This window comes from Ranitomeya variabilis, chromosome 1 (assembly GCF_051348905.1).
Source record: "Ranitomeya variabilis isolate aRanVar5 chromosome 1, aRanVar5.hap1, whole genome shotgun sequence".
NCBI classification, from domain to species: domain Eukaryota; kingdom Metazoa; phylum Chordata; class Amphibia; order Anura; family Dendrobatidae; genus Ranitomeya; species Ranitomeya variabilis.
In genome coordinates, this window is record NC_135232.1 from 225186208 (window position 1) to 225213050 (window position 26843).

The 26843-nt window shown below is 44.4% G+C and overlaps 2 protein-coding genes across 2 annotated transcripts in view; both read left to right on the plus strand.

Annotated features, from left to right (window-relative positions):
- The window catches only part of KNTC1 (kinetochore associated 1), a 352480-nt gene that overhangs the window by 90026 nt on the left and 235611 nt on the right, over window positions 1-26843 (plus strand). The window contains exons 15-18 of the mRNA XM_077293161.1: window positions 1761-1826; window positions 2943-3018; window positions 16270-16395; window positions 16511-16600. Coding sequence (XP_077149276.1) covers window positions 1761-1826; window positions 2943-3018; window positions 16270-16395; window positions 16511-16600 — 358 coding nt within the window. The remainder of the gene's footprint in view (window positions 1-1760; window positions 1827-2942; window positions 3019-16269; window positions 16396-16510; window positions 16601-26843) is intronic.
- On the plus strand, window positions 18926-21786 carry LOC143810645 (uncharacterized). Its single transcript, XM_077293160.1, has 6 exons — window positions 18926-19145; window positions 19243-19302; window positions 19412-19480; window positions 20057-20279; window positions 20539-20698; window positions 20788-21786. The coding sequence occupies exons 1-6, from the start codon at window positions 19065-19067 to the stop codon at window positions 21368-21370; spliced, it is 1176 nt and encodes a 391-aa protein (XP_077149275.1). The 5' UTR covers window positions 18926-19064; the 3' UTR covers window positions 21371-21786.

The following is a 26843-nucleotide window of genomic DNA, read 5'->3' on the forward strand; positions in this document are numbered from 1 at the left end:
TCAAATCTTTACAGACTTTTTGATGCTAAGTATGTATACATTTTATTTTATTTTTTTACTTCTCATTATTTTTAACTAGTGAAGGGGGGAGGTTCATTTTAAATTTTTTTTAATTTTTAAAAACTTTTTTATAGTCCCTTTGTCTTTTTAGGAGACAAGAGCCTGTGATTGTTTGATTGCTTTTACTATATACAGGAATATTACAGTATTGTTGTATATATTAAAAATCACTATAACCTACACCAGCCTGGGCTGGATGTAACAGGAGAAATAACATGACCGGCATAGGTGTCTTCAGCCTGTCCATTACTATTATAGTAACCCATCAGCAACTCGAGATTGCGTCACAGGGGAACTTGAAGGGGCCCAAATGTACACTCAGACCGGATCACAGGACCTGTCAATAATTGACAGCGGAATTTAAGTTTACAGCAGCGATCGGTGACAGTACTGATATCTGCTGTAAAAAAACAAATGTTAGATGTGTAATATAGCCAGCATCTGCCCTGTTTGGAGGGAGCTCATCTTCTGAATCTGCTTAACCCCTTAACGTCCAATGACGGACTCTGACAGCGGCATTCAATATGCACCCACAGGAAGCGCATCATTACCTCCTCCCACCGGTGCCTGTGTTACATGACCGCGGGTCGCAGATGGGTCAGCATGACAATCAGAGGTGTACTGGAAACCTCTGATTGTCACTTCCGGATTGCTATGAGCGCCGACTGGAGGTCGGGGCTCATAGCAAGTGTGTAATTCTACTACATGTAGGCGATCTGATCATCGCCTGTATGTAGCAGAGCCGATCGGGTTATGGCAGCTTCTAGTCTCCCATGGGGACTATTGAAGCATGTCAAAAGTAAAAAAAAAATAAAAATGTTTTTTAAAAAATAAAAGTTCAAATCACCCCCCTTTCGCCCCATTTGAACTAAAACAATTAAATAAAAAATAAAACATACACATATTTGGTATCGCCGCGTTCAGAATCGCCCGATCTATCATTGAAAAAAAAAGAGTTAACCTGATACGTTTAACGGCATAGCAAGAAAAAAGTCAAAACACCAGAATTACATTTTTTGGGTCACCACGACATTGCATTAAAATGCAATATCGGGCGATCAAAACGTATCTGCACCAAAATGGTATCATTAAAAACGTCAGCTCAGCACGCAAAAATTAAGCAAAAAACAAACCCAGAACCAGATCACAAGAAATGGAGATGCTTTGGGTATCAGAAAATGGGACACATTTTTTTTTTTTTTTTTTTTTTTTTTAAATTTTGGAATTTTTTTTTCACCACTTAGATAAAAAATAACCTAGACATGTTTGTTGTCTGTGAACTCGTAATAACCTGGAGAATCATAATGGCAGATCAGTTTTAGCATTTGGTGAACCTAGTAAAAAAAGCAAAATAAAAAAACAAATGTGGGATTCCACTTTTTTGGCAATTTCACCGCACTTGGATTTTTTTTCCCGTTTTCGAGTACACGACATGGTAATACCAATGGTGTCGTTCAAAAGTACAAGTCAAAAATCAAGCCCTCACATGGCCATATTGACGGAAAAAGAAAAAAAGTTATGGCTCTGGGAAGAAGAGGAGCAAAAAATGGAAACGCAAAAACGGAAATACCCCTGGTCCTTAAGGGGTTAAAGCACTTTAGCACACTCCATGATGTAGCGTTCGATTGTTGACTGATTGTTAAGGGGTTAATTTCTCAGCTGTTTTGATTTATGTTCATGTTAGTGATGATTCTTTCTAGGTTCCCCGACTCCACAGTCACTGTCCTTGCAATGAGATGCTTAACAGAGGCTTTACCGGAGAACAGGTACTTGCAAATATAGGAAAATGTTAATTTATCATATTTTGCCTATAGAAACTCTTATACAGTGGACATGGTTTGCACACCCCTGTAAATTGACTAGGTTTTGTCATGTTAAAAAAAAACCTTACCAAGAAGATGAATTTCAGAGCTTTTTTCACCTGTAATGTCACCCATAATTTGTACAATCCAATTGAAAAATGAACTGAAATCTTTTTGTTTGGAAAACTAAAGATAAAGAACTGAAATAAATAGTTGTTAAATATGCACACCCTTAAAGGGAATCTGTCAGTAGGATCAATCCATCTAGGCCTTCTATGTGGGTATTTAGGTCATAAAAAGTAAAAAAAAAAACAAATGTTATTATGACATGTGCGATCCTATATTTTATTCCAGGGAACTCCACATTTTTCTTAAAATGTAAATGAACTATGTGTTGGACATAGATCTACCTCCAGAGATAATTTTACATAGAAGGATTCGTTATCAGTGTGAGACATGTAGATCAGGAGAGCAGACCGTCAGTCATTACATGTCTCAAACTGGTAATGCCTTTTTTCATTTAAAATAAGCTCTGGGGGCTGATTCTCAGGGAGATCTATGTCTGGCCCCAAAACATGGATTTCTCCTGAAAAAAAACATCAGATTGCAGAGATAAGTTATCATTTTATTCAACTTTCTGTGACGCATACTGACCTAAACGGCTTAGGAGGATTGATCCTACTGACAAATTCCCTATAAACTAATACTTTGTTGTAGTTCCCTTTGAATTTATTACATTATTCAGTCTTTTTGGGTACAATTATGGTTGACATTATGAGTGGAAATAGTTCTGATATTTATTCTTCTTGGTATGATTTTTTTATGTGATAAAAATCTGCCATTTTAAGAGGGGTGTGTAGACTTTTTATATGTACACATGCATCAAACCTTCTTTTTGTCTACGTGCAAATTTTGTTATGGATTTGTATTGACATTTACCTTATGCATTAAAAAGGGTGAAATCGGCAGTGAACATACAAAGAAAAAACTGAAATGCAGCAGTCTTAAAATTTAAGATCTGCATAATTTTACTTTTGAAAGTACCCTAAATATAATGTATTATTTGTTTTTTCCGTTTAGGTTAAGTCGTTTATTGCATAAACATAAATTTGAAGAAGCAGAAAAATTTGCTATTCAGTTTGCTCTTGATGTTGAGGTACAGTTTTAATAAAGGTTTTGGTTTATTTTTGTATGTTTTTTCAACAAAACAATTGCACTGATGATTTAGAATTCTCTACATGAAAAGATGAGTAGCTTTTGAAGTTTATTGTGAACTTGAGTTGGGCACTATTCACACTTGCCTTTGTCATTTTCATCTTCTGTTGCTTTTTAAAAGTAATGTGGTCTGCTTTATGATGCTATCCAATATAAAAAATAAGAATTTTATCACACTTGCCATTTTAAGAGAACCTTTTTTTTACATTATTAATTGCTACATCCTGAGATAGGGGCTGAAGCACTGAGTAACCATTTTTTCCATTTCGTAATAGACCTCTTAGATGATAGCTTGTAAATTTTCCCTTCAAGCACATGGACGGTGACAGATTCTTCTCAAGGAAAGTGTACTTTTTTCACTTCAGTGAAGCAGGCCAAACATAAACAGTATTTCTCTTTCGCTTCATTGGGGGGACACAGGAACCATGGGTGAATGTTGCTGCCACTAGGAGGCTGACACTATGCACCAAACAGTTAGCTCCTCCTTTGCAGTACACACCCCACCGACTGGCACTAGGTTAATTAGTTTTAGCTTAGTGTCAGTAGCAGGTGAACATGAGTCTTTCATTAGACCCATATCTACCTCAGTGTGTGTCGTTTCATTTCAGATATATCTTCTCCTTTTCCTCTTGAGGGATGCAGTGTGAAAAGTCACAACTGTAATCCCACGTAGAGACTATGAGTGCGGTGTGTACTGCCACCCCATAACCTCATATGTCTGGCATGCAGGACCCAAACCCCTAACACGGATGAGTGTTTAGGTGATTCAGATTCGGTCCTGTCCCCTGCCCACTCGCCCACCAGAGCCTGTCGGTTTGAGGAGACGTGGACGTCCCACAGCACAGGATATTCGGACGTCTGATCTTTCCTGGATGGGGAGATATTTCTCTCTCTCCCCAGGTTCCTTGTAGAGACGACGAGAAGAAGATCCAAATGTCACGATTGGACTGGCGAGTAAACTGGGACCAGGGGAACCTTTCCTGGCCCTAGCTCTAGGGGGAGCCCTAACTCACCCTGTTCCCCGGGATACCTCAGATGGCGAGGATGCCGGGGCCTCCGCCCTTGCCCTGTCTCCTGACTGCCGCCCTGTGTCTGTCTCCCTCCCCACCCGGGGAAGAGAGGCGCTACCGTGTACAACAGTACACCAACCCGACAAACGGGAACGAAGACAAGGGTGAAAAGAAAACTCCACTCACACAAAATATGCTCTCACAAATAACAGAGGTATGCACCAGGGTGTGGAGGACTGGGAGAGTAAATAAGGCAGGTAAGGATAAGGAATTTTCCAAGCGTACAAACCATACAACTGTCGCACAATAAATTCCTCCAGCTCTCCAAACACCAGCTCCCTCACTACTCCAGGTCTATCTAGCAAGTGCTATTTCAGACAAAGATCTGACCAGAAGGCCTAGCTTAAATAGGAGAGAGGAGTGGCTAACCGAGCACAGCTGAAAGCAGAAATTTCCACATGGCCTATTAACCCCTCTCCTGCTGAAAGAAAACAAAACACTTTTAATACACAGGAGAAGTGCTTCTTCTCAGAGATGAAGCAGAAGCCATCAGACGCCGTGGTCTTCTAGTACTGTTCTGTCGCGGTAACTCCGTGACAGTACCCCCCCTTCTATGAGGGACCTCCGGAACCTCAGGACCTGGTTTATCTGGGTGGGCCGCATGAAAGGCCCGAACCAGTCTGGTCGCAGGAACATCGGAAGCTGGAAACCACATCCTCTTCACAGGACCGTACTCCTTCCAATGCACCATGTATTGAAGTGACCGACGAACAAGACGAGAATCTAAGACCTTTGCTATCTGGAACTTCAGATTACCATCGACAATGACAGGAGAAGGTGGCAGAGGTGAAGATCCTGCAGATGCCAAGTACTTCTTGAGAAGAGAACGGTGAAACACATTGTGGATTTTAAAAGTAGGTGGCAGAGCAAGGCGGAATGCTACCGGATTGACGACGGCTAGGATCTTATAGGGACCAATTAACCTGGGACCCAATTTCCAAGATGGAACCTTTAGCTTAATGTTCCTTGAGGACAGCCACACCAAGTCACCAACACTCAGGTCCGGACCCACCAAACGTCTCCGATCAGCCACACTCTTATATTTGGATCAGATACACAATCTCAGAAACCGATAACATAGTGGTCTTTAGGAACACCTCAACTCTTATATTTGGAGCCCATTTTTTGCAAATTATTAATCACCCCCTGCCAAATCGTAGAAATAGAAGAAGAGAACCGTTCCTCCTCCGGTAAACCAGAAGGGCGATCACCATTGAACGAACTAAACTGCGGATGAAACCCATATGCCCCAAAAAATGGGGATTTACCAGTTGATTCCTGACAGCGATTATTAACTGCAAATTCAGCCAACGGTAAGTAGGTCACCCAGTCCTCCTGATTCTCAGATACAAAACATCTAAGATATGTCTCTAAATTCTGATTAACCCGTTCAGTCTGCCCGTTAGACTGTGGGTGAAACGCCGAAAGAAAAAGGCAAATGGATCCCCAGACGGGTGCAAAACGCCCTCCAGAATTTGAAGATAAACTGCACCCCCCGATCAGAAACAATATCTGTAGGAATCCCATGCAGTCTTATTATTTCCCTGACGAAGATTTGCGCCAGAGTTTTGGCATTAGGCAAAGCTGGCAAAGCAATAAAATGAGACATTTTACTGAACCTGTCCACCACCACCAGGATTACAGTGTTCCCTGCAGACACAGGTAGATCCGTAATAAAATCGACCGACAAATGAGTCCAAGGTCTGCTGGGAATCTCCAAAGGTAGGAGAGCCCCTGATGGACGAGTATGTGAAGTCTTAGAACGCGCACAGATATTGCAGACGGCGACATACTCCTGAACATCCTTATAAGCACCTGGCCACCAAAAACGCAGAGTAAGTAGATCCGCGGTAGCTTTAATCCCTGGATGTCCAGCCAGCACCGTATCATGATGTTCACTGAGGATTCTAAGACGGAGATTAACTGGTACAAACAGTTTACCAAGAGGACAGGTAGCAGGGGCGTCCCCCTGAGTGTCCGCCACCTCTCTTTCAAGATTGGAGCATATGGACGCCATCACTATCCCTTTTTGTAGTATAGGTACCGGTTTGCACTTATCGCCTCCCCCAGGAAAGCAACGGGACAAAGCATCTGCCTTAACATTTTTGCTTCCCGGCCTAAAAGTAACAAAAAATTTAAATCTGGTAAAGAACAAAGCATTTCTTGCCTGACGAGGTGTAAGACGTTTTGCCGACTCCAAGTAAACCAGATTCTTATGGTCAGTGATCACCATCACAGGGTGAACCGCTCCTTCCAAGAAATTACGCCACTCCTCAAATGCCCATTTGATAGCTAAGAGTTCCCTATTACCAATATCATAGTTTTTCTCAGCAGGAGACAGTTTTTTAGAAAAGTAAGCGCATGGTTGCCATTTACCAGGAGACGCACCTTGCGATAATTCAGCCCCCACTCCCACCTCGGATGCATCCACCTCCACAATGAATGGCTGAGTGACATCAGGCTGAATAAGAATCGGCGCAGAAGGAAAACACCCTTTCAAAGTGTCAAATGCCTCCCTGGCAGGACTGGACCACTTGGAGAAGTCCGTCCCCTTTTTAGTCATATCAGTGACCGGTTTAGCTACTACTGAAAAGTTCTTTATGAATTTATGGTAGTAGTTGGCAAAACCCAAAAACCTTTGTAAGGCCTTCAAATCCTCAGGACGATCCCATTCCAATACCGCCCGGACTTTTGCCGAATCCATGCGAAAACTGGTGGCAGATAATACATATCCAAGGAAAGGGATCTCCTCAACCGAGAACATGCACTTTTCAGGTTTGACATACAATTTATTGTCACGAAGTATCTGTAGGACTTGTCTGACATGTTGCTGGTGTGACTCAAGGTCAGGTGAGTACACAAGAATGTCATCCAGGTAGATAACAACACACCTGCCTACAAGGTGACTAAAGATGTCATTAATAAAGTGCTGGAATACGGTGGGCGCGTTCGTCAACCCAAAAGGCATTACTAGATTCTCGTAGTGTCCTTCTGGCGTATTGAACGCAGTCTTCCACTCATCACCCTCCTTAATGCGGATGAGATTGTATGCCTTCCTGAGGTCCATTTTAGAGAACCATTTTGCCCCAACAATTTGATTAAAAAGGTCAGGTATAAGAGGTAGTGGATACGGATCATGGATCGTGATAGCATTAAGTTCCCGGAAATCCAGGCAAGGACGTAACCCGCTATCCTTCTTCTTTACGAAAAAGAACCCTGCAGCAAGGGTAGAAGAGGAAGGTCGGATATGGCCCTTAGCCAGACTTTCTGTAATATAGTCCTTCATGGCCTGCCTTTCTGGACCTGAGATGTTATAGAGTCTGCTTTTGGGCAGCTTGGCACCAGGAACCAGATTGATGGCACAATCATAAGGACGATGTGGGGGAAGCTCTTGGCTCCCTCTCAGAAAACACATCCACGAAGTCTGACAGGTAATGGGGCACAAATTGGGTATCCACCCTTGCTAACAGGGTACCCAAACAGTGTCCTTGACAGTATGTACTCCACTTTACCACTTCCTGTGTCTGCCAATCAATTACTGGATTGTGCAGAGCGAGCCAAGGAAGTCCCAGTACCACAGGTGAGGGCAGGCCCTCAAGCACATAACATTTTAACACCTCAGAGTGTATGGCCCCTACCTGTAGCCGTAAGTCATGGACTACCTGCGTGCAGTGCCCCTGTCTTAAAGGACCGGAATCGATAGCTATAATGGGTATAGGTCTGGACAAGGTTTGTGAGACAAGGCCTTGGTCCCGGACGAACCCTGCGTTGACCAAATTAAACCCCGCCCCACTGTCCAAGAAGGCGGACACGTCAAGCTTATTTTCACCCACATATAAAATAGCTGGAAGGAAAAAACGAGTCTTTCCCACAGAGGTTATGAGTACACCCGAGTTGCCTACCTCCCCGCAACTCGGGCTCTCTAGTTTTTTGGCGGTTGTTTAAACAAGTGACGGGTAGGACATGTGCCCACAAAATGACCTTTCTTGCCACAACAAAAGCACACTCCCCCCTTATGCCGAATTAAAGCAAGTTTGCTAGGTTGGGACGCTGCACCCACTTGCATGGGTCCACAGTAGAACCAGTACTGGTCACGCTAAAACTTGGACCTCCTGCCCCCAGAGGTGTCTCCTTATGCCTCTGGCGAAGACAGCGATCAACCCAGATCGCCAGAGACATGGCCGCCTCAAGGGAATCCGGAGTCTCATAGAGAGCTAAAGCATCCCTTAATCTTACGGAGAGACCATCGCAGAACTGACACTAGGTGGAATGACCCAGCCCTCCGTCGCAACTCAGAGCAGTATTCCTCCGCTAGACGGTTTCCTTGCTGAAGTTGGCGCAGAGACGACTCAGCCAAGGAGACACGATCAGGGTCATCATACACTAAGCCCAAAGCCTGGAAGAAGCCCTCTACTGACTGAAGTGACTGTGATTCAGATGGAAGAGAAAATACCCATACTTGCGGGTCCCCCTGTAGGAGCGAGATAACAATCCCCACCCGTTGCTCCTCCGTACCAGAGGATAACGGACGCAGCCGGAAATAAAGCTTGCAGGCCTCCCGGAACACAACAAACTTGTCCCACCCTCCGGAGAACCTGTCTGGCAGCGCGACATTGGGCTCCACAATAGTTTGTTTGGAAAGCGAGATCCCCACACCAGACGTAACAGAGTAGAGTGCTGTGAAACCACCGTGCGTAAATCCGCCACCTCCAGACTGAGCTGCTGCAACTGCCCTGTCAGCGCTGTAATAGGATCCATAATGGATCAGAAAATGCTTTCGGGTCTGAAATAATGTCACGATTGGACTGGCGAGTAAACTGGGACCAGGGGAACCTTTCCTGGCCCTAGCTCTAGGGGGCGCCCTAACTCGCCCTGTTCCCCGGGATACCTCAGATGGCGAGGATGCCGGGGCCTCCGCCCTTGCCCTGTCTCCTGACTGCCGCCTTGTGTCTGTCTCCCTCCCCACCCGGGGAAGAGAGGCGCTACCGTGTACAACAGTACACCAACCCGACAAACGGGAACGAAGACAAGGGTAAAAAGAAAACTCCACTCACACAAAATATGCTCTCACAAATAACAGAGGTATGCACCAGGGTGTGGAGGACTGGGAGAGTAAATAAGGCAGGTAAGGATAAGGAATTTTCCAAGCGTACAAACCATACAACTGTCGCACAATAAATTCCTCCAGCTCTCCAAACACCAGCTCCTCACTACTCCAGGTCTATCTAGCAAGTGCTATTTCAGACAAAGATCTGACCAGAAGGCCTAGCTTAAATAGGAGAGAGGAGTGGCTAACCGAGCACAGCTGAAAGCAGGAATTTCCACATGGCCTATTAACCCCTGTCCTGCTGAAAGAAAACAAAACACTTTTAATACACAGGAGAAGTGCTCCTTCTCAGAGATGAAACAGAAGCCATCAGACGCCGTGGTCTTCTAGTACTGTTCTGTCGCGGTAACTCAGTGACACCAAGTAAAGTTAAGAAGAAGATAAGAAGACCAAAGGGAAGAAGATGAGCTATTTCCCCAGTTCCCTTTTATTTTTAGCGGTTTTGTGTAAGGGTCCTTCTAGGATCACTATGGGGCCTTTTTCTTTTATATCCCTATGGATTGGGGCACCGGGGCTACCTTTTGCGGCATTTTTTTGGGACCTCCGTACCTCTCACCTATTCTCCTGCGGTCACCAGCTTTAATTTAGGTCCCAGCTCCTCTCGGGCCTAGTTGTGGCATTGGCACTGCCCCCCCTTCTTCCCTGCACTTCGGGCAGGCTTTTCTCACTCCCGTCGCCTGCTCATTTCCTTCCAGCCTGCGGCTAGCCCCGCCCCCCTCGGCTTCATCACTCAGCTCGGAGCCAGCGCCATCTTTCTCCTCTTGGACTTGGCGTTTGGTGCCGCCCCCTCTTCCGGCCTCAGAGCGGGCTTTTCCAGCGCGTCCCTACAGCGCATGCTTTTATCCTCCTGTTTCCTGGCATCCTTTTGCGATCGCCATTTTCCGGCTTGTGGATCCGGATGGTGACCCTTTCCCTGCGGGTCCAGCATATTCTCAGCGCACAGCAGCCTTACAGCCTGGAAGCAGACTACAGGACAGCTGCACTTGAAGCTGTCCTGGAAGCAGACTACAGGACAGCTGCACTTACTGTGAGTAGCTCTGCTCTGCAGATTGACACTCTCCTCTGCATTTCTTCCTGTCCCCTAACCTTTTGGCATCAGTTATTGGGTCTGCTCATCATGCCATATCCCAAAGGAGAGCGTTCCCATCCTCCTGCCTCCTCTTCTGCTCTTGTCAGACCCTTGGTATGCTCTTCGTGTAAATGTAAGCTTTCTTCAGGTCAGTCCTCTCCCCTATGTCAGGACTGCAGCAACCCCTCTGTGCCCACCGTCCAGGAGTCCCCTTCGGCCCCAGGTGAGAGCGAGCCAATTTGGGCTTCCTCTCTGTCACAGTCCATGGCGGACCTCACCATGGTATCGCAGACCCTGGTGTCCGTGCTTGACAGGCTGCCTCTTCCGACTTCTGCTGTTGGCAGTGGGCCACAGGCTCTCTAACATAAGCCGCAAGATATCCAGACAGGCGCTTCGTTCTAGGTCCTCTTCCCACTCCATCTCGCCCCCCGGTCTCTCCCGGTGGTCTGCCCCTTCCCGATCCTCCTCTCCCGAGTCAGGCGAGGCGATTTCGGATGCATTTTCAGAGGATGACTTGGACCTGGATTCGGACCAAGTTTCTAACATGAGACATGATCCAGAGCCTCATTCTGGCGGTCAACCAGACCTTTAGCATTAAGGATACCTGTAAGGAACCTGCAGATCAGGTGGTTTCGTTTAGATGGTCGAAACCACCTCTCAAGGCCTTTGCTCCACATAGAGAATTTGAGGAAGTACTCGGCATCCTATATCCCAACTCTCCTGAGCTCACTGCCAACTGGACAGCCTCTCCTACTGTGAACCCGCCAGTTTCCAGACAGTGCGCCAACACAGTCCTCCCATTTTATAATGGGCATCCATCAATGACCCCCAATGACAGGATCATAGAATCTTTCGCGAAGTCAGCCTTTGGAGCAGCCACTTCTACATTATGCTCGGCTTTTGCCTCTACCTGGGTGTCAAAGTCCATAGCTGCATGGGCTAAACAACTTCGTCAGGGCATTCTTGCTGGTTTTCGACCGGAGGAATTGGGTGACCTCGCGGACCAGATTTTTTATGCAGGGAAATACATGGTATCTGCCTCCCTGGATGCCATGTCTTGCGCTGCTCAGGCGTCCAGCATGATTGTGGCTATCGGCAGACTATTTGGCTCAAGGCCTGGCAGGCGGACTTATTGTCAAAAAAGTCCCTTACCAGTCTGCCTTTCCAGGGTTCCCGTTTGTTTGGCTCCAGGTTCGACCAAATTCTTAAGGAGGCCACCGGGGGCATGAGTTCCCTCCTTCCCCAGTGCAAACTTCGCCGACCTCTGAAGCAGCAGTGTCGGTCCTTTCCTTTTCGCCATTTTTCGGCGATGGAGGTTTTTCCCATCAGCCGAGGCCACAGGCTCGCCAGGATTGGAAAAAGGCTTCTTTGAAACCCACCCCTTCCTGGCGTTCCCATAACGTCCAAAGTAGATCCACCAGGCCTAGACCTGGCAGAGCTTCCTCGGCATGACTCATCTCAAGATCCCAGTGTATCTCCCAGGCTGGGCAGTCATCTCCGTTTTTTCAGAGACATTTGGCTCGCCTCGGTGGAGGACGCATGGGTCAGGAGGTTATTTCCTCAGGATACAAAATAGATTTTGTTTTGCAGCCCCGAGATCAATTCTTCGAATTCCGTCCTCCAAGAGATGCTTCTCTGGTTCCGTGTTTCTTTGCATCCACTGCCTACCTTCTCAGTTCAGTGGTTATCGTTCCCGTCGCAGACTGGGAACGTTTCACAGGTTTCTTTTCAAACCTGTTTGTGGTGCCGAAGAAAGACGGCGCCGTTCAACCCATCCTGGATATAAAGTTACTGAACAAAAGGGTCCGCCTGCGACATTTCAGGATGAGTCCCTTCGTTCAGTAATTGTTTCCATGGAGGCGCAGGAATTCCTGTGCTCCATACACATCCAAGACACCTCTTTCCATGTCCCTATTTTCTCAGGGCATCAGAGATTCCTGCATTTTGTGGTACAGCATGACCATTTTCATTTTGTCGCCCTGCCGTTTGGGCTCTCAACCACTCCCAGGGTTTTCACAAAAATCATTGCAGCGTTGATGGCCATTTTGAGGATCAGAGGCCTAGTGCTTATCCTGTACCTCGACGACGTCCTCATCAAGGCTCCGTCTTTTTCTCAGACCCAGGAAAGTCTGGCCATCGTTCTCGACACCCTGTCCCGTTTCGTATGGCTAATCAACAGGGCAAAGTATTGCCTTGTTCCGACTCAGCGCCTCTTTTTTCTAGGCATGCTGTTTAACACCTGCCAGACAAGGGTTTTTCTTCCCGAAGAGAAGAGAGTAATCCTCCAGCAGAGAGTTCGCTCTCTACATGGCCCTCAGCTTCCTTCCTTCTGCTCAGCCATGAGGGTCCTGGGAAGGATGGTGGCAGCGTCGGAAGTGATCCCCTTTGCGCAATTCCATTCAAGACCACTTCAGCAAGCCATCCTTTCGCAGTGGAACAAGCCTCTCTGGATCATCTGATTCAGCTCCCTTCCCGAGTCAAACGGTTGCTCAATTGGTGGCTGTCATCCTCTCTCATCTTCCAGGGCCGGTCCTTCCTTCCCGTTCACTGGCAGGTGGTGATGATGGATGCCAGCCTTCTTGACTGGGGTGCGGTCTTTTGCCATCTGACTGTCCAGGGTCGTTGGTTGACAGCGGAATCCTCTCTGCCGATCAACATCCTCGAGATAAGGGCCATTCTTCTGTCCCTCCATCACGGGGAAAGGCTTCTCATGGGTCTGAAAATCTGAGTTCAGATGGACAATGCCACATCTGTGGCATATGTCTATCACCAGGGAGGGACTCGGAGCTCCTTGGCGATGGCCGAAGTATCCTAGATTTTCCTCTGGGCAGAGGCAAAGATTCTGGCAATATCCGCATTGCATATCCCCGGCATGGACAACTGGGCCGCCGACTTTCTCAGTCGCAGGGGTCTCATGGCGAGAGATTGGTCCCTGCATCACGAAGTCTTCCATCAGATTTGCCTTTGATGAGGAACTCCAGACATGGACCTCATGGCTTCCCGGCTGAACAGGAAGGTTCCTGTGATCCTCTCTTGGTGGGCGCCGACACTCTGGCCGTTCTCTTGTCGCAGTTTGTTCTTCCCTATCTGTTTCCACCCCTGCCCCTTCTTCCCATTCTGTTGAAGAAGATCAAGGCGGAAGGGGTGCCGGTTATTCTGATCGCACCAGATTTGCCCAGAAGGTCTTGGTTCGCACAGATCGTCAATCTTCTCGCAGACGCCCCCTGGAGGCTCCCATTCCCAAGATCTGATCTGCCACCAGAATTCTCTGTCACTCAATTTAACGGCATGGCTGTTGAAACCGCGGTGCTGAGATCGTCCGGATTTTCAGATAGGGTGATTCACACCATGATCCAGGCTAGGAAGCCGTTGTCTTCCAGGGTCTATTATAGGACCTGGAAAGCCTATTTCAGCTGGTGTGAGTCTAATCACTTCCTGCCTATGTCCTTTTCTCTCCCTTCCTTGTTGGCATTTCTCCAGGTGGGACTGGAGGTCTTGCCCTTAGTTCTCTGAAGGTCCATGTGTCAGCTCTTTCCATTCTTTTTGAGAATAATTTATCCTCCCGTTCTCAGGTCAGAACTTTTCTTCAAGGGGGTAGCGCATGCAGCTTCCCCTAACCAGACACCTGTGGACCCTTGGGACCTCAATTTAGTTTTGGAGGTCCCGAGGAGTTCTCCCTTTGAACCTTTTTGAGAGGTTTTCCTGTCCTTTCTGTTTTGGAAGGTGCTGTTTCTTGTGGCCATCACCTCCATTAGGCGTGTCCCGTAGTTGGTGGCTCTTACCTGTAGCCCTCCTTTCTTCGTCCTTCACCAGGATAAGATGGCTTTGCGGCCTCCACCTTCCTTCCTTCCCAAGGTGGTGTCCGGTTTTCACCTAAATGAGGATTTTGTCCTCCCTTCCTTTTGTCCTGCCCCGTCTCATCCTCTGGAGCGTTCACTGAACAGGTCAGGGCAGTGAGGGTCTATCTGGCTAGGACCGCCTCCTTTAGAAAGACGAACTCTCTTTTTGTCATTCCAGATGGTGCGCAAAGAGGCCTATCGGCCTCAAAGACTATGATTGCTTGCTGGATCAGAACTGCAATTTTGGAGGTCTACTGGGTCAAGAACAGAGTGCCCCCCCTGGGATTAAAGCTCACTTTACCCAGGCAATGGGTTCCTCCTGGGCGGTACACCATAGGGCATCCACCCTACAACTTTGCAAAGCGACAACCTGGTCTTCCATTCACACGTTAACCAAATTTTATAAGGTCCATACTTACGCTTTGGCGGACGCCAGCCTAGGCAGAAGGATCTTGCAGTGGTGAGTTCTCAAACCTGAACAGAGTTTCTGCTGTTCCCTCCCCAGGGACTGCTTTGGGATGTCCCATGGTTCCTGTGTCCCCCAATGAAGTGATAGAGAAAACAGGATTTTTGCTTGCTTACCATAAAATCTGTTTCTCGGAGCCTTCATTGGGGGACACAGCACCCTCCCATGTTTATCAGCTCTCATTTCTGTGTTCTGTTGTTACAGTTTTGAGTTTTTTTTCTCTTTATCTTCTTGCTTCTCCTACTGCTTTCTCACTAACTGATTAAACTAGTGCCAGTCGGTAGGGTGTATACTGCAGAGGAGGAGCTATCTTTTTTGTGCATAGTGTCAGCCTCCTAGTGGCAGCAGCATACACCCATGGTTCCTGTGTCCCCCAATGAAGGCTCCGAGAAACAGATTTTACGGTAAGCAACCAAAAATACTGTTTTGTCACAGAGGTAGAAAATACAGAATACGCCCCCAGAGAAGGTCAAAACAGATATTCTCAACATGATGCTGGTGATAAATCCACACTCTTGATACATCCTGGTCCTACTGCGTGGAGACACGAGGAGAGCAGAGGAGCTAGATTTGATGCACATCGTCATGGAAGCAGCACTAGCAATGTACATCACTCCATATCTAATACAGGTGATGGGGGCATACCCTTCCCTGAGAAGAATCTGTTACCACCCATGAGGTTGAAGTGAAGATGTGCATACAGTATAAACCACAAAATGTCCTAATTGTTGTGAGTAAAAACATAAAAAATGAATGTGAAAGTATGAGTTTTATCAAATATATTCTATTGTCAATTTAGATGATTTTTCTCAGTATTACAGCAATTAAGGTTTTATTTGCAGTTTATCAGGGTGCCTGCAAAATCTGGTGAGATTTCCTGGGACATACTAACTTTAAGGAAAATCTAATTCCCACTGTTCCCACTGCATGTAGAGAGCAGCATGTCTACTCTTACACTTGCACGCTCCATTCTTCAAACTAACATATAGAAACAAACATATAAAATATATACTTTATTGATAATAATTAAAAGTAGTAAAATTAAACTGCAGAATTCCCAAAATGGTATAGTACTTTTTCTACTTTCAATTATTATCAATAAAGTGTATGTGTGTGTGTATGTGTATATATATATATATATATATATATATATATATATATATATATATATATATATATATATATATATATATATGTGTGTGTGTGTATTTTTTAGTATGCTTTATCTTTAATCCTTCCTTATTTATTAAATTTTTGTTAGTCTATTCTCCATTTTCCCCCCACATACTGGTATCTCATAGATGAGAAGCGGGAAGTCAACACACATGTGAAATAGTGAGATGGCAGGGAGTCCCTGTCTTCAGCCTTTCTTTCTCAAAGGACCAATGCTGTTATCAATAAATTCGGCAGGAGGTTTTATTTAATAATCCTAAATATATATTGGAGAAACATTTTATATTTTGGTCACCTTTTTCCATTATAATGTTTTCCAGGAGGTGATAGGTCCCCTTTCATTGATTTTCACTTCCTGTTTTCTTTAGCTCACATCTAGGGTGATAAAAATGAGTATGTATTTTTAACAATGGCCAAGTAAAACATATATGTGTGTGTTTTGTCTAAATAAATTCTCATTTTGTTCAGCTTGTATATAAAGTAAAGCTGAATATTGTACTGGAGAAATTGGCATCAGCATCTGTCGGCAGCTATGGCCAAGGACTCTGGCAAGAACTTGTGGATGAGGCTAAAGTCAATCTGCATAAAATTATGGTATGTAAACTATACTGTAATTTTACAATTTTCCATCTAATTTGTACCTATGAATTGTTTTTGGTATCTTCATGTTTTTTTTTTCTCATATGTTCTTCATATTTGTTTTGCTCAGGATGATAATTTTGTGATCCAGTACTGTGTCAATGCCCCATGGCCTTCCTATGAAACCGCATTTGAGATGCTAAATTATGCAAAGACGAGGGTAAGTCGATTTACTGTAGATTTTCTTATTCAAATGTTGAACTGTCACATGGATATGCGTGGGTGCATGCGTAGTGCGCCTGCCGAGATCTGACGGCCGGTACCCGGCAACAATAGGAAATTTTTCCTATTGGTTCATTTTGATCAATGTGATAGACCCTATCACAGGGATCAAAATAAAAAATAGTGAATCAAATCCCCTTTGTCATACCCTTAGTTAGATACAAATTATAAAATAAAAGCAATTGTAATTTTTTCCATTCTTTGCAGTTAGGGTTAGGGTTGGGGCTAGGGTTTTGTTTAACAGGCTGGGTGGTGGAACCACTATGCCGAAGCCCAAGGAAGACCTGGAGGGGCGTGACTAGGAGCCTCACCCAAACTGACCATGGATACGCAGCAGTTAATGACTCCAAGATCCGAGGAGAGACAAAGGAGGTGGTCCAGTTGCTACTCTAGGACTGACCTTGGGTAGATGACAGCTGACCACTTGGAACGGGTAGCTGGGGCAGCCCGAGCATATCTCCAACAGATGCAGGCAGGTGGAGTAAGATGACAGGTACCGCAGATGAGACCGGCAGACCCGAGGGATGATCACTGGCAGGTGCAACGGGACCGGCTGACGTTGAGAAGAGCACTGGCAGGTACAACTAGACCGGTTGCTATTGAGATGAGCTCTGGGTGGTGCAGCGGGCTAAGATACGAGCACTGGGACCTGAGAACTCACAAGAGTGTTAGGAAACAAACTCAGAACTTTGCGCAGGAACCTTCATGTTGGTGGAGGTGCTTTAAATAGTAAGTGTCCTCCAGCTATTGCCTGGGGATACTTTAGAGGAACGTGCGCGGCCCCTGTAAGAAAGAGGAAGTGAGTGTACGCGCCCTAAGCACAGTGCCCGGGGATCTGCCCCCGGGTAGCAGCAGGACGGAGACCGCGATGGTGAGTACACTGGCGTCTTTGCAGGGGGGAGGGACTTATGGCAGAGACGTCGGTGCTACATTGTGTTAGGGTTTGCTTTAGGGTTGGGGTAAGGGTTAGGGTTGGATTTAGAATAGTTTTTTTTTTCAAAAGTATAAAAACTAAAATGAAGATATGATGGTTAGTGCTCACTACTCGAATTTGCATCGGGTGCTCGGGTATGCACAGAGTATCACAGGGACTTGAGCATGTCACTCGAGCCCCCGCAGTATTCGGTGCATACCTGAGCGCCTGATGCAAACTGGAGTAGCGAGCACTTGCGCTCAACACTAACAATGACCTAATGTTATCAAATTCTGTGTCTTACCTGTGGGTTCAAACTGCTCACTATACCCTAGATTATATCCTTGAGGGGTGTGGTTTCCAAAATGTGGTCATTTATGGGGGATTTCCACTATTTAGGCACATCAGGTGCTCTCCAAACGTGACATGGCGTCTGCTAATCCAGCAAATTTTACATTCAAAAAGGAGAAATTGCACAACAAATTGTATGGTCCATTTCTCGTTAACCTTGTGAAAATAAAAAATTTGGGGTGTAAAGTATTTTTTGGGTGAAAAAGGTTAAATGTAAATTTTTTTCTTCCAGCGTTGCTTTAGTTCTCATGAAGCACCTGAAGGGTTCATAAACCTCTTGAATGTGGTTTTGAGAACCTTGAGAGTTGCGGGTTTTAGAATGGTGTCACTTTTGGGTTCTTTCTGTCATATAGGCCCCTAAAAATCACTTCAAATGTGAGGTGATCTCTAAAAAAAATGGTTTCCTAAATTTTGTTGGAAAAATGAGAAATCGCTGGTCAACTTTTTAACCCTTCTAACATCGTAGCAAAAAAAAATTGTTTCAAAAATTGTGCTGATGTAAAGTAGACATGTGGGAGATGATACTTATGAACTATTTTGTTTGACATAACTCTGCTTGACATAGCGATACACGTGGGGCCATGTCCCTGATCCTATCACGCTTCTCTGCTCCTTAGGCTGGGTTCACATTGCGCTAGGTGTGTCCGTCTAACGGACTCGTTTTTAAGTAGTAAAAACGCAATGTAACGCACATACTAACGCGCCCATAGACTTGCATTGTCTAACGCATCGTGACGCATCCCTAAATTGGTATGCGTTTGTCACATAACGTTTTTTTTCTGACGGACCTTCAACGCGGCTTGCAGCGTTCTCGGGTCCGGTCAAGCTAACGCACTACTAACGGGAGCGTTCATTCTGCCATAGAAGGCTATGGCAAACGCAGTCAGACGCAAATCATGAAAAATTTCCAAATAGGACCACACGTTTTAATAGCGTTTGAGGGTGGTCACATGTGTCATGTGGCAGGAAATGTGATTTCGGCCATTAAAGGAGGAATATACCACCCACACATTAGGACTACTGCACGTGACAGAGTGTTGCAATACCTCTCCTGAAATGTAAGTACATTTCTATATATATATCTCAGTATACATCATGGGAGTCTGTAAAATGTCCGTCGGATGTGTGTGTACTAAACATGTTGCTTTGTTGCACACAGATGTCGGATACAGATGTCAGCAGCAGCAGCAGCGTGTCTGCGATTTTTTCGTCACAGTCGGTAGGCTTGCACTTTAAAAAACCACTATAATGTTGTGTGAAACTCCATTGTATTGAGCTAGGCATAACAATCCTGTTTATTGTTTTATTGTGAATAGGAGTCTTCTGAGCCCGAGGCTGCTAGACCACCCCCCAAAAAACATGCTAAAAACACAAAGGTACATAGCACACATGTTGAATTTTTCAGGCATAAATTTATTGATCCAATGAATGTTAACATAATTTAATGTTAAAAAATTTTTTTTGTACATTTTACATACACAATAGGTGGTGCAACACGGAGGACACAAAAGAAAGAAGGTCCCTAGCCGTCTGTCGTCGCCACAACTGCCAGTGGTAAATATCAAATTAGAAATATTCTATCCAATATTTATCAACAATCTATCTATTCAATTTCTATCTACTATACCTATAAAATATCAACTATCTATCGCTCCATCTATTTGTCAATCTATATCTATGTATATATCTATATCCATGTATCTATCTATTTATCTATTTATCTATCTATCAATATCTATGTATCTATCTATATCTATGTATCTATCTATATCTATCTATGTATCTATCTATAAATATGTATCTATCTATATCTATGTATCTATCTATCTATATCTATGTATCTATCTATATCTATGTATCTATCTATATCTATGTATCTATCTATATCTATCTATGTATCTATCTATATCTATGTATCTATCTATATCTATGTATCTATCTATATCTATCTATGTATCTATCTATAAATATGTATCTATCTATATCTATGTATCTATATATCTATCTATATCTATCTATATCTATGTATCTATCTATTGCTATATCTATGTATCTATCTATCTCTGTATATATGAATATGGCCATCCAGTGAAATTGAAACTATCAACCTAACTTTTTGTGTTTACCTAGTCCAAGTCAGCGGCCAAAAAAAAAAGGATTGTCGTTGACGAAGAGCCATTGACTATCCACAACGAGACTCTGATCAACCTTGTGGAAGCCAACCCCTCCATATGGGACCAGAGCGACAGCTCCCACCATGACATCGTGAAGAACCGGAAGTTGTGGGATCAAATAATCTGTCACTTTGATCCCCGATACATGGAGAAGTCTACAACCTCAAAGAAAAAAATTGGTAAATATTGGTGACGTAACATCGGAAAATGTAAACAAAAAAAAAAATCTATCCTATCAACCTATCCACTTGTTGTCTATCTCTCAATTATGAACTATCTGTACACTCTCTATCTATACACTATTTCTAAAAACTATTTCTTAACTATCTATCTACTATTTATATATCAACTATCCTAGCAAACTATGAAAAATGTTTCCTATATCTTAAAACTATCTGTCTACTATTTTTATGTATTTTTTTTTTTTTAAATTTAAAGCCGATGCTGTCCATACCCGTTGGAAGTCCATCCGCGATCGCTTTGTCCGTGACTACCGGAACAATCACAATGCTCAAAGCGGAACCAGTGGTAAACGGGTGACCCCGTATGTGCATTACGACCAACTGCTCTTTCTTCAAAAAACATTGTCTCAGCGCTCGTAAGTAAAAATACGTCTGTGTGCGAGACAAAATTGTTTAAAGGAAGCTAATTTACTTTATTTATATTATTTTTTTTGGGGGGTTACAGCACGATATGCAGTACCGCTGCTCCTAGACCGACAGAGGAACTGGAGCCTTCTCCAGTGGAACCAACGCAACCTGAAGATGTGTCTGGCATCAGCGAGCCACGATCTGCGGACAGAAGCACTGTTGCTGCAGGTGTGAGTGCCCGGTTGCAATCACAGCGTGGACGCAAGCGAGCAACACAAAAAGATGAAGCTGATGCAATTATCGTGGATGGACTCCAACGGGTAGAGGACATGTGTCGCAGTGAGCTGAAAGACCTGAGGCGAGAAATTACCGAGCTGCAAGCACGCGAGTCTGTATACTCTGCTAATGAGTGGAAGCTACTTTTCTTATCCTATGTGCCTGTAGCACAAAATATCCCGGCACATAGAAACTTTATGTTTAGACAAAGACTGAACGAGCTTCTAGAGGAATTTGTGGGCCCACAAGAACCCGCTCCATCGGGAACTAGAAGAATGGACTTGCCGGCCTACAACCCTCAATATAGAGGCCGGGGTGAAACGAGCGTGGAACCTCATAGACAATGTAGCAGTCCATCATATAGTTGGGCAGACAATACGCCCGTGCAGTACCAAAGTCTTTAGTACAGTTCAGTGTCCCCAGCCAGGTGCAATTACCACGTTGCAAGTTTCCCTTTTTTTTTTTTTGTTATGTTTTTTGTTGTGAATTTCTATTTTCCTTTTTTTTCATCCCTATGGGATATCATATGTTAAACCTGTGTACCAAAAGTTTGTTGGAAAAACCCATAAACATTTTGTAAACTGTTTCAAATTTAAGAATCTTGGATGACTTTAACTTTTAACACAACACAACTTTATACACGACATAAGGTAATTTTTTACACGACATCAGGTTAAAAAACTTTTTACACGCCATAAGGTAACTTTTTACACGACATCAGGTTAAAAAACTTTTTACACGACATAAGGTAACTTTTTACACTATGTCACTTTTTACACGACATCAGGAAGACTTTACAATATTTTCACACGTATCTGTCTTGCCATGGAACATGGCCTTCATGTGTGAAGTAGTGTGCAAATTGATCACGAATCCTCATTATTTGTGCTGTTGACCGAACTGCATTCGATTCAATGCTACTGAGGTTCGACTCACAATCATCAGGGTCTACCACCTGGGTTTCATGTCTCGCCACAAAATTATGCAGACAGATGCACGCCTTCACAACACGGTCCACATTTTCTGGTTGCAGTTGCATGCAGGTTAGTAAAATCCGCCATTTTAATGTCAAAATCCCAAAGGCACACTCCACATAACGTCTAGCCCGGCTCAAGCGATAATTAAAAATGCGCCTGCTGGAGTCTAGACTACGGCTTGAGTAGGGCTTGAGGAGATTTTGTCCTAGTTGGAAGGCCTCGTCACCAACTAAAACATAGGGCAAACTTGGGCCTTCGGTCCCCGGAAGAGGTCGTGATGAGGGTATGTTTAAACTTTGGCTGTACAAACATCGGCCCATGTTGGAGTCTCTGAATACTCTGGAATCGTTAGTCCGGCCATAAGCACCAATATCCACAGCAACAAAACGGTACCTGGCATCCGCAATAGCCATCAATACTATAGAAAAGTATTTCTTATAGTTATAGTACAGGGAACCACTATGCGCAGGTTTCTGAGTCCGTGTGTGCTTTCCGTCCACGGCACCAATACAATTGGGGAAATTAGCCACATCCTCAAACTGTTGGGAAATCGCTAGCCACATTTCTGATGTTGGTGTTGGTAGCACAAGTGGTTGCAAGTTATTCCAAATGGCATCACAAGTCTCCCGAACCAGTTGGCAAATTGTTGACTTCCCAAGTCTAAACTGATAATGCAGTGATGCAAAAGTTTCTCCGGTAGCCAGATATCTGTCGACATTCAAAAAAAAAAAAAAAAATTAGGATTTTTAGTGATCATCTAAAGGCTAGTTACAATAGAATATACAATTGCTAAATGAACATTAGGCCACACGATACCGAGATCTAGTCTTTGTCAATAGAATGCTAAAAAAAAATGTATAATTACCTCACAGTCACTACTAGACGTTGCTCCGCACTGATGCTTTCACGAAAAGTGCTGCGATGATGATGTATCTCATCCTTCACATGCGAGAGCAGAACATCAAAGGTCTCAATGGACATCCTTAGATAGCGTTGGAATTTGGAGGGGTGATCCCGAAGCTGCACATACAGGGTGTGAAAGGCACCATATGTACTCCGCAAGAAATTCACTTCGTGGATCCAATATCTCCTTTGCGAACTACGCTTTCTCTGACGAAGTCGCAACCGCATCAAGCGAAATCTGACGAGCTCAGACACAAACATCTTGCTAGCAGAAGTTCACTCAATGCTTTCAAAATGGAGAATGAGTCTGTGCCCACACCCGACAATGACAAAAGGGGAAAAAAAAAAAAAAAAAAGAACAACTTTATTGACAGTGACAAACGCAGACAAACGGATACTTCGTAAACGGACATCAAAATGAAAAAACGCGATCACATGCGTTAACGCTAGCGTTACCGTGACAACGAATTTCACATATTTTTTGCTCCTTTTCTGTACATGCGTTTAACGCATCCGTTTAACGCCATGTACTTGACGCAATGTGAACCTAGCCTTATGCTCCATTTTGCGGGTGCCAGTAGTTATACCTTCTCCATGCTTGGTCCACCTCCACCATCTTCCTGGCATCCCATTGAGGGCTGAGGCTATTTTGCATAGATTTCATTGCACTTAATTTTAGTGGTGCTCTCTTTTCAGCCTTTTTATACATGTGTACATCTCCTTTAGCTACACATTGGTGCTGCATGTGCACTCCTCAGTAGCTACCCCCCTCTTTTTGAAATCTGCTCTTATAAATGTCGCAAGATCTTTTACTTTTGTCCCACAAGTATGCACTTTTATCATTTTTCCCCCCATCTTTGACATGATTAACAAGGATTTATTTATGCTTTGACATGTGTGGGATTGTGTATTAACATTTGTTTGGGATTGCATCCTGATCTGGCTCTGCATCTCATTGCTAGAGTGCCTTGCGAAGGTATTTGTCCCCCTGGAACTTTTCAATCTTTTCCCACATAACATGCTTCAAACATAAAGATACCAAATGTAAATTTTTGGTGAAGAATCAACAACAAGTGGAACACAATTGTGAAGTTGAGCGAAATTTATTGGTTATTTTAAATTTTTGTGGAAATTCAAAAACTGAAAGTGGGGTGTGCTGTTGTGAATTCTGTTCTCGAGCTCCCTCCTGTGGTTATGAATGGTACTTCGGAGAGTTCTGTTCATGGACTCCCTCTGGTGGCTGTGAGTGGAGCTGCTGGTTCTGAGATTCCTTCTCCAGCTGATCTTGTTCAGGTCTTGGCTGGCTGCTCTATTTAACTCCACTCAGATCGTTACTTGATGCCAGCTGTCAATGTCCTAGTACTGGTTCAGTTCACTTGGATCTTTCAGATGACCCTTCTACTTCAGCAAAAGCTAAGTCCTTGCTAGCTTATTTGTTACCACTGTGTTTTTGTCCAGCTTGCTATAATGAATTTATCTTGTTAGCTGGAAGCTCTGGGATGCAGAGTGGCACCACCGCGCCGTGAGTCGGTGCGGTGGTTTCTTTTGCACACTCTGCGTGGTTTTTTGTTAGTTTTTTATGCTGACCGCAAAGATACCTTTTCTATCCTCAGTCTGTTTAGGCAAGTCTGGCCTCCTATGCTGAAACCTATTTCATTCCTGTGTTTGTAACTTCCATCTTAACTCACAGTCAATATATGTGGGGGCTGCCTATTTCTTTGGGGAATTTCTCTGAGGCAAGGTAGGCTGTATTTTCTATCTTTAGGGATAGTTAGCTCTTAGGCTGTGAAGAGGCGTCTAGGCAGAGTCAGGAACGCTCCAGGGCTATTTCTAGTTGTTGTGATAGGATTAGGGGTTGCGGTCAGCAGAGCTCCCACTTCCCAGAGCTCGTCCTGTATCGCTAGTTTGCTCATCTGGTCATTTCTAGTGTTCCTAACCACCAGCCCAACATAACAGTACAGCTGGCCTCCAAAGTGTTAATGCATCTCAATAGAGGGATAAGAGAAGTTCTGAGACCATTTTTTTTTCTCTGCAGTGTGTTTTGTATTTCTTTTCTTCTTAACCTCTGGGTGGTTCAGGACACAGGTGTAGATATGGACATTCAAGGTCTGTCCTCTTGTGTGGATCAACTCACTGCAAGGGTACAAAGCATTCAAGATTATGTAGTTCAGAACCCGATGTTAGAACCCAGAATTCCAATTCCTGATTTGTTTTCTGGGGATAGATCTAAGTTCCTGAATTTCAAAAATAATTGTAGACTGTTTTTTGCTTTGAAACCCCGCTCCTCTGGTGACCCCATTCAGCAAGTAAAAATCATTATTTCTCTGCTACGTGGCGACCCTCAAGACTGGGCATTTTCCCTTGCGCCAGAAGATCCTGCATTGCGCAATGTAGATGCGTTTTTTCTGGCGCTTGGATTGCTTTATGATGAACCAGATTCAGTGGATCAGGCAGAGAAACTTTTGCTGGCTTTGTGTCAGGGTCAGGATGAAGCGGAGGTATATTGTCAGAAGTTCAGAAAGTGGTCTGTGCTTACTCAGTGGAATGAGTGTGCCCTGGCGGCAATTTTCAGAAAGGGTCTTTCTGAAGCCCTTAAGGATGTTATGGTGGGATTCCCCACGCCTGCTGGTCTGAATGAGTCTATGTCCTTGGCCATTCAGATCGATCGACGCTTACGTGAGCGCAAAAATGTGCACCATTTGGCGGTGTTTCCTGAGCAGAAGCCTGAGCCTATGCAATGTGATAGGACCTTGACCAGAGCTGAACGGCAAGAATACAGACGTCAGAATGGGCTGTGTTTTTACTGTGGTGACTCCACTCATGCTATCTCTGATTGTCCTAAGCGCACTAAACGGTTCGCTAGGTCTGCCACCATTGGTACTGTACAGCCAAAATTTCTTTTGTCCGTTACTCTGATTTGCTCTTTGTCGTCCTATTCTGTTATGGCATTTGTGGATTCAGGCGCTGCCCTGAATTTGATGGACTTGGAGTTTGCCAGGCGCTGTGGTTTTTTCTTGGAGCCCTTGCAGTATCCTATTCCATTGAGAGGAATTGATGCTACACCTTTGGCCAAGAATAAGCCTCAGTACTGGACTCAATTGACCATGTGCATGGCTCCTGCACATCAGGAGGATATTCGCTTTTTGGTGTTGCATAATCTGCATGATGTGGTCGTTTTGGGTTTGCCATGGCTACAGGTCCATAATCCTGTATTGGATTGGAAATCAATGTCTGTATCCAGTTGGGGTTGTCAAGGGGTACATGAGGATGTCCCATTGTTGTCTATTTCGTCCTCCCATCCTTCTGAAGTCCCTGAGTTCTTGTCAGATTACCGGGATGTATTTGATGAGCCCAAATCCAGTGCCCTACCTCCTCATAGGGATTGCGATTGTGCTATTAATTTGATTCCTGGTAGTAAGTTTCCGAAGGGCCGACTGTTCAATTTATCTGTGCCAGAACACGCTGCAATGCGGAGTTATATAAAGGAGTCCTTGGAGAAAGGGCATATTCGCCCGTCGTCGTCACCGTTGGGAGCAGGGTTCTTTTTTGTGGCCAAGAAGGATGGTTCTCTGAGACCTTGTATAGATTACCGCCTTCTTAATAAAATCACGGTCAAATTTCAGTACCCATTGCCGCTACTGTCTGATTTGTTTGCTCGGATTAAGGGAGCTAGCTGGTTCACCAAGATAGATCTTTGAGGGGCGTATAATCTTGTGCGTATTAAATGGGGCGACGAATGGAAAACAGCATTTAATACGCCCGAGGGCCATTTTGAGTACTTGGTGATGCCATTCGGGCTTTCTAATGCTCCATCTGTGTTTCAGTCCTTTATGCATGATATCTTCCGAAAGTACCTGGATAGATTTATGATTGTATATTTGGATGATATTTTGGTCTTTTTGGACGATTGGGAGTCTCATGTGAAGCAGGTCAGAATGGTGTTCCAGGTCCTTCGTGCTCATTCCTTGTTTGTGAAGGGGTCTAAATGTCTCTTTGG

Excerpts from the sequence above, each read along its gene's own strand:
- LOC143810645 (XM_077293160.1), top strand. The coding sequence starts at position 19,065 with ATGTTGCTTTGTTGCACACAGATGTCGGATACAGATGTCAGCAGCAGC. Across the intron at positions 19,303-19,411 it reads AACATGCTAAAAACACAAAG|GTGGTGCAACACGGAGGACA; the intron begins GTACATAGCACA and ends CATACACAATAG. Across the intron at positions 20,280-20,538 it reads AACCTCAAAGAAAAAAATTG|CCGATGCTGTCCATACCCGT; the intron begins GTAAATATTGGT and ends TTAAATTTAAAG.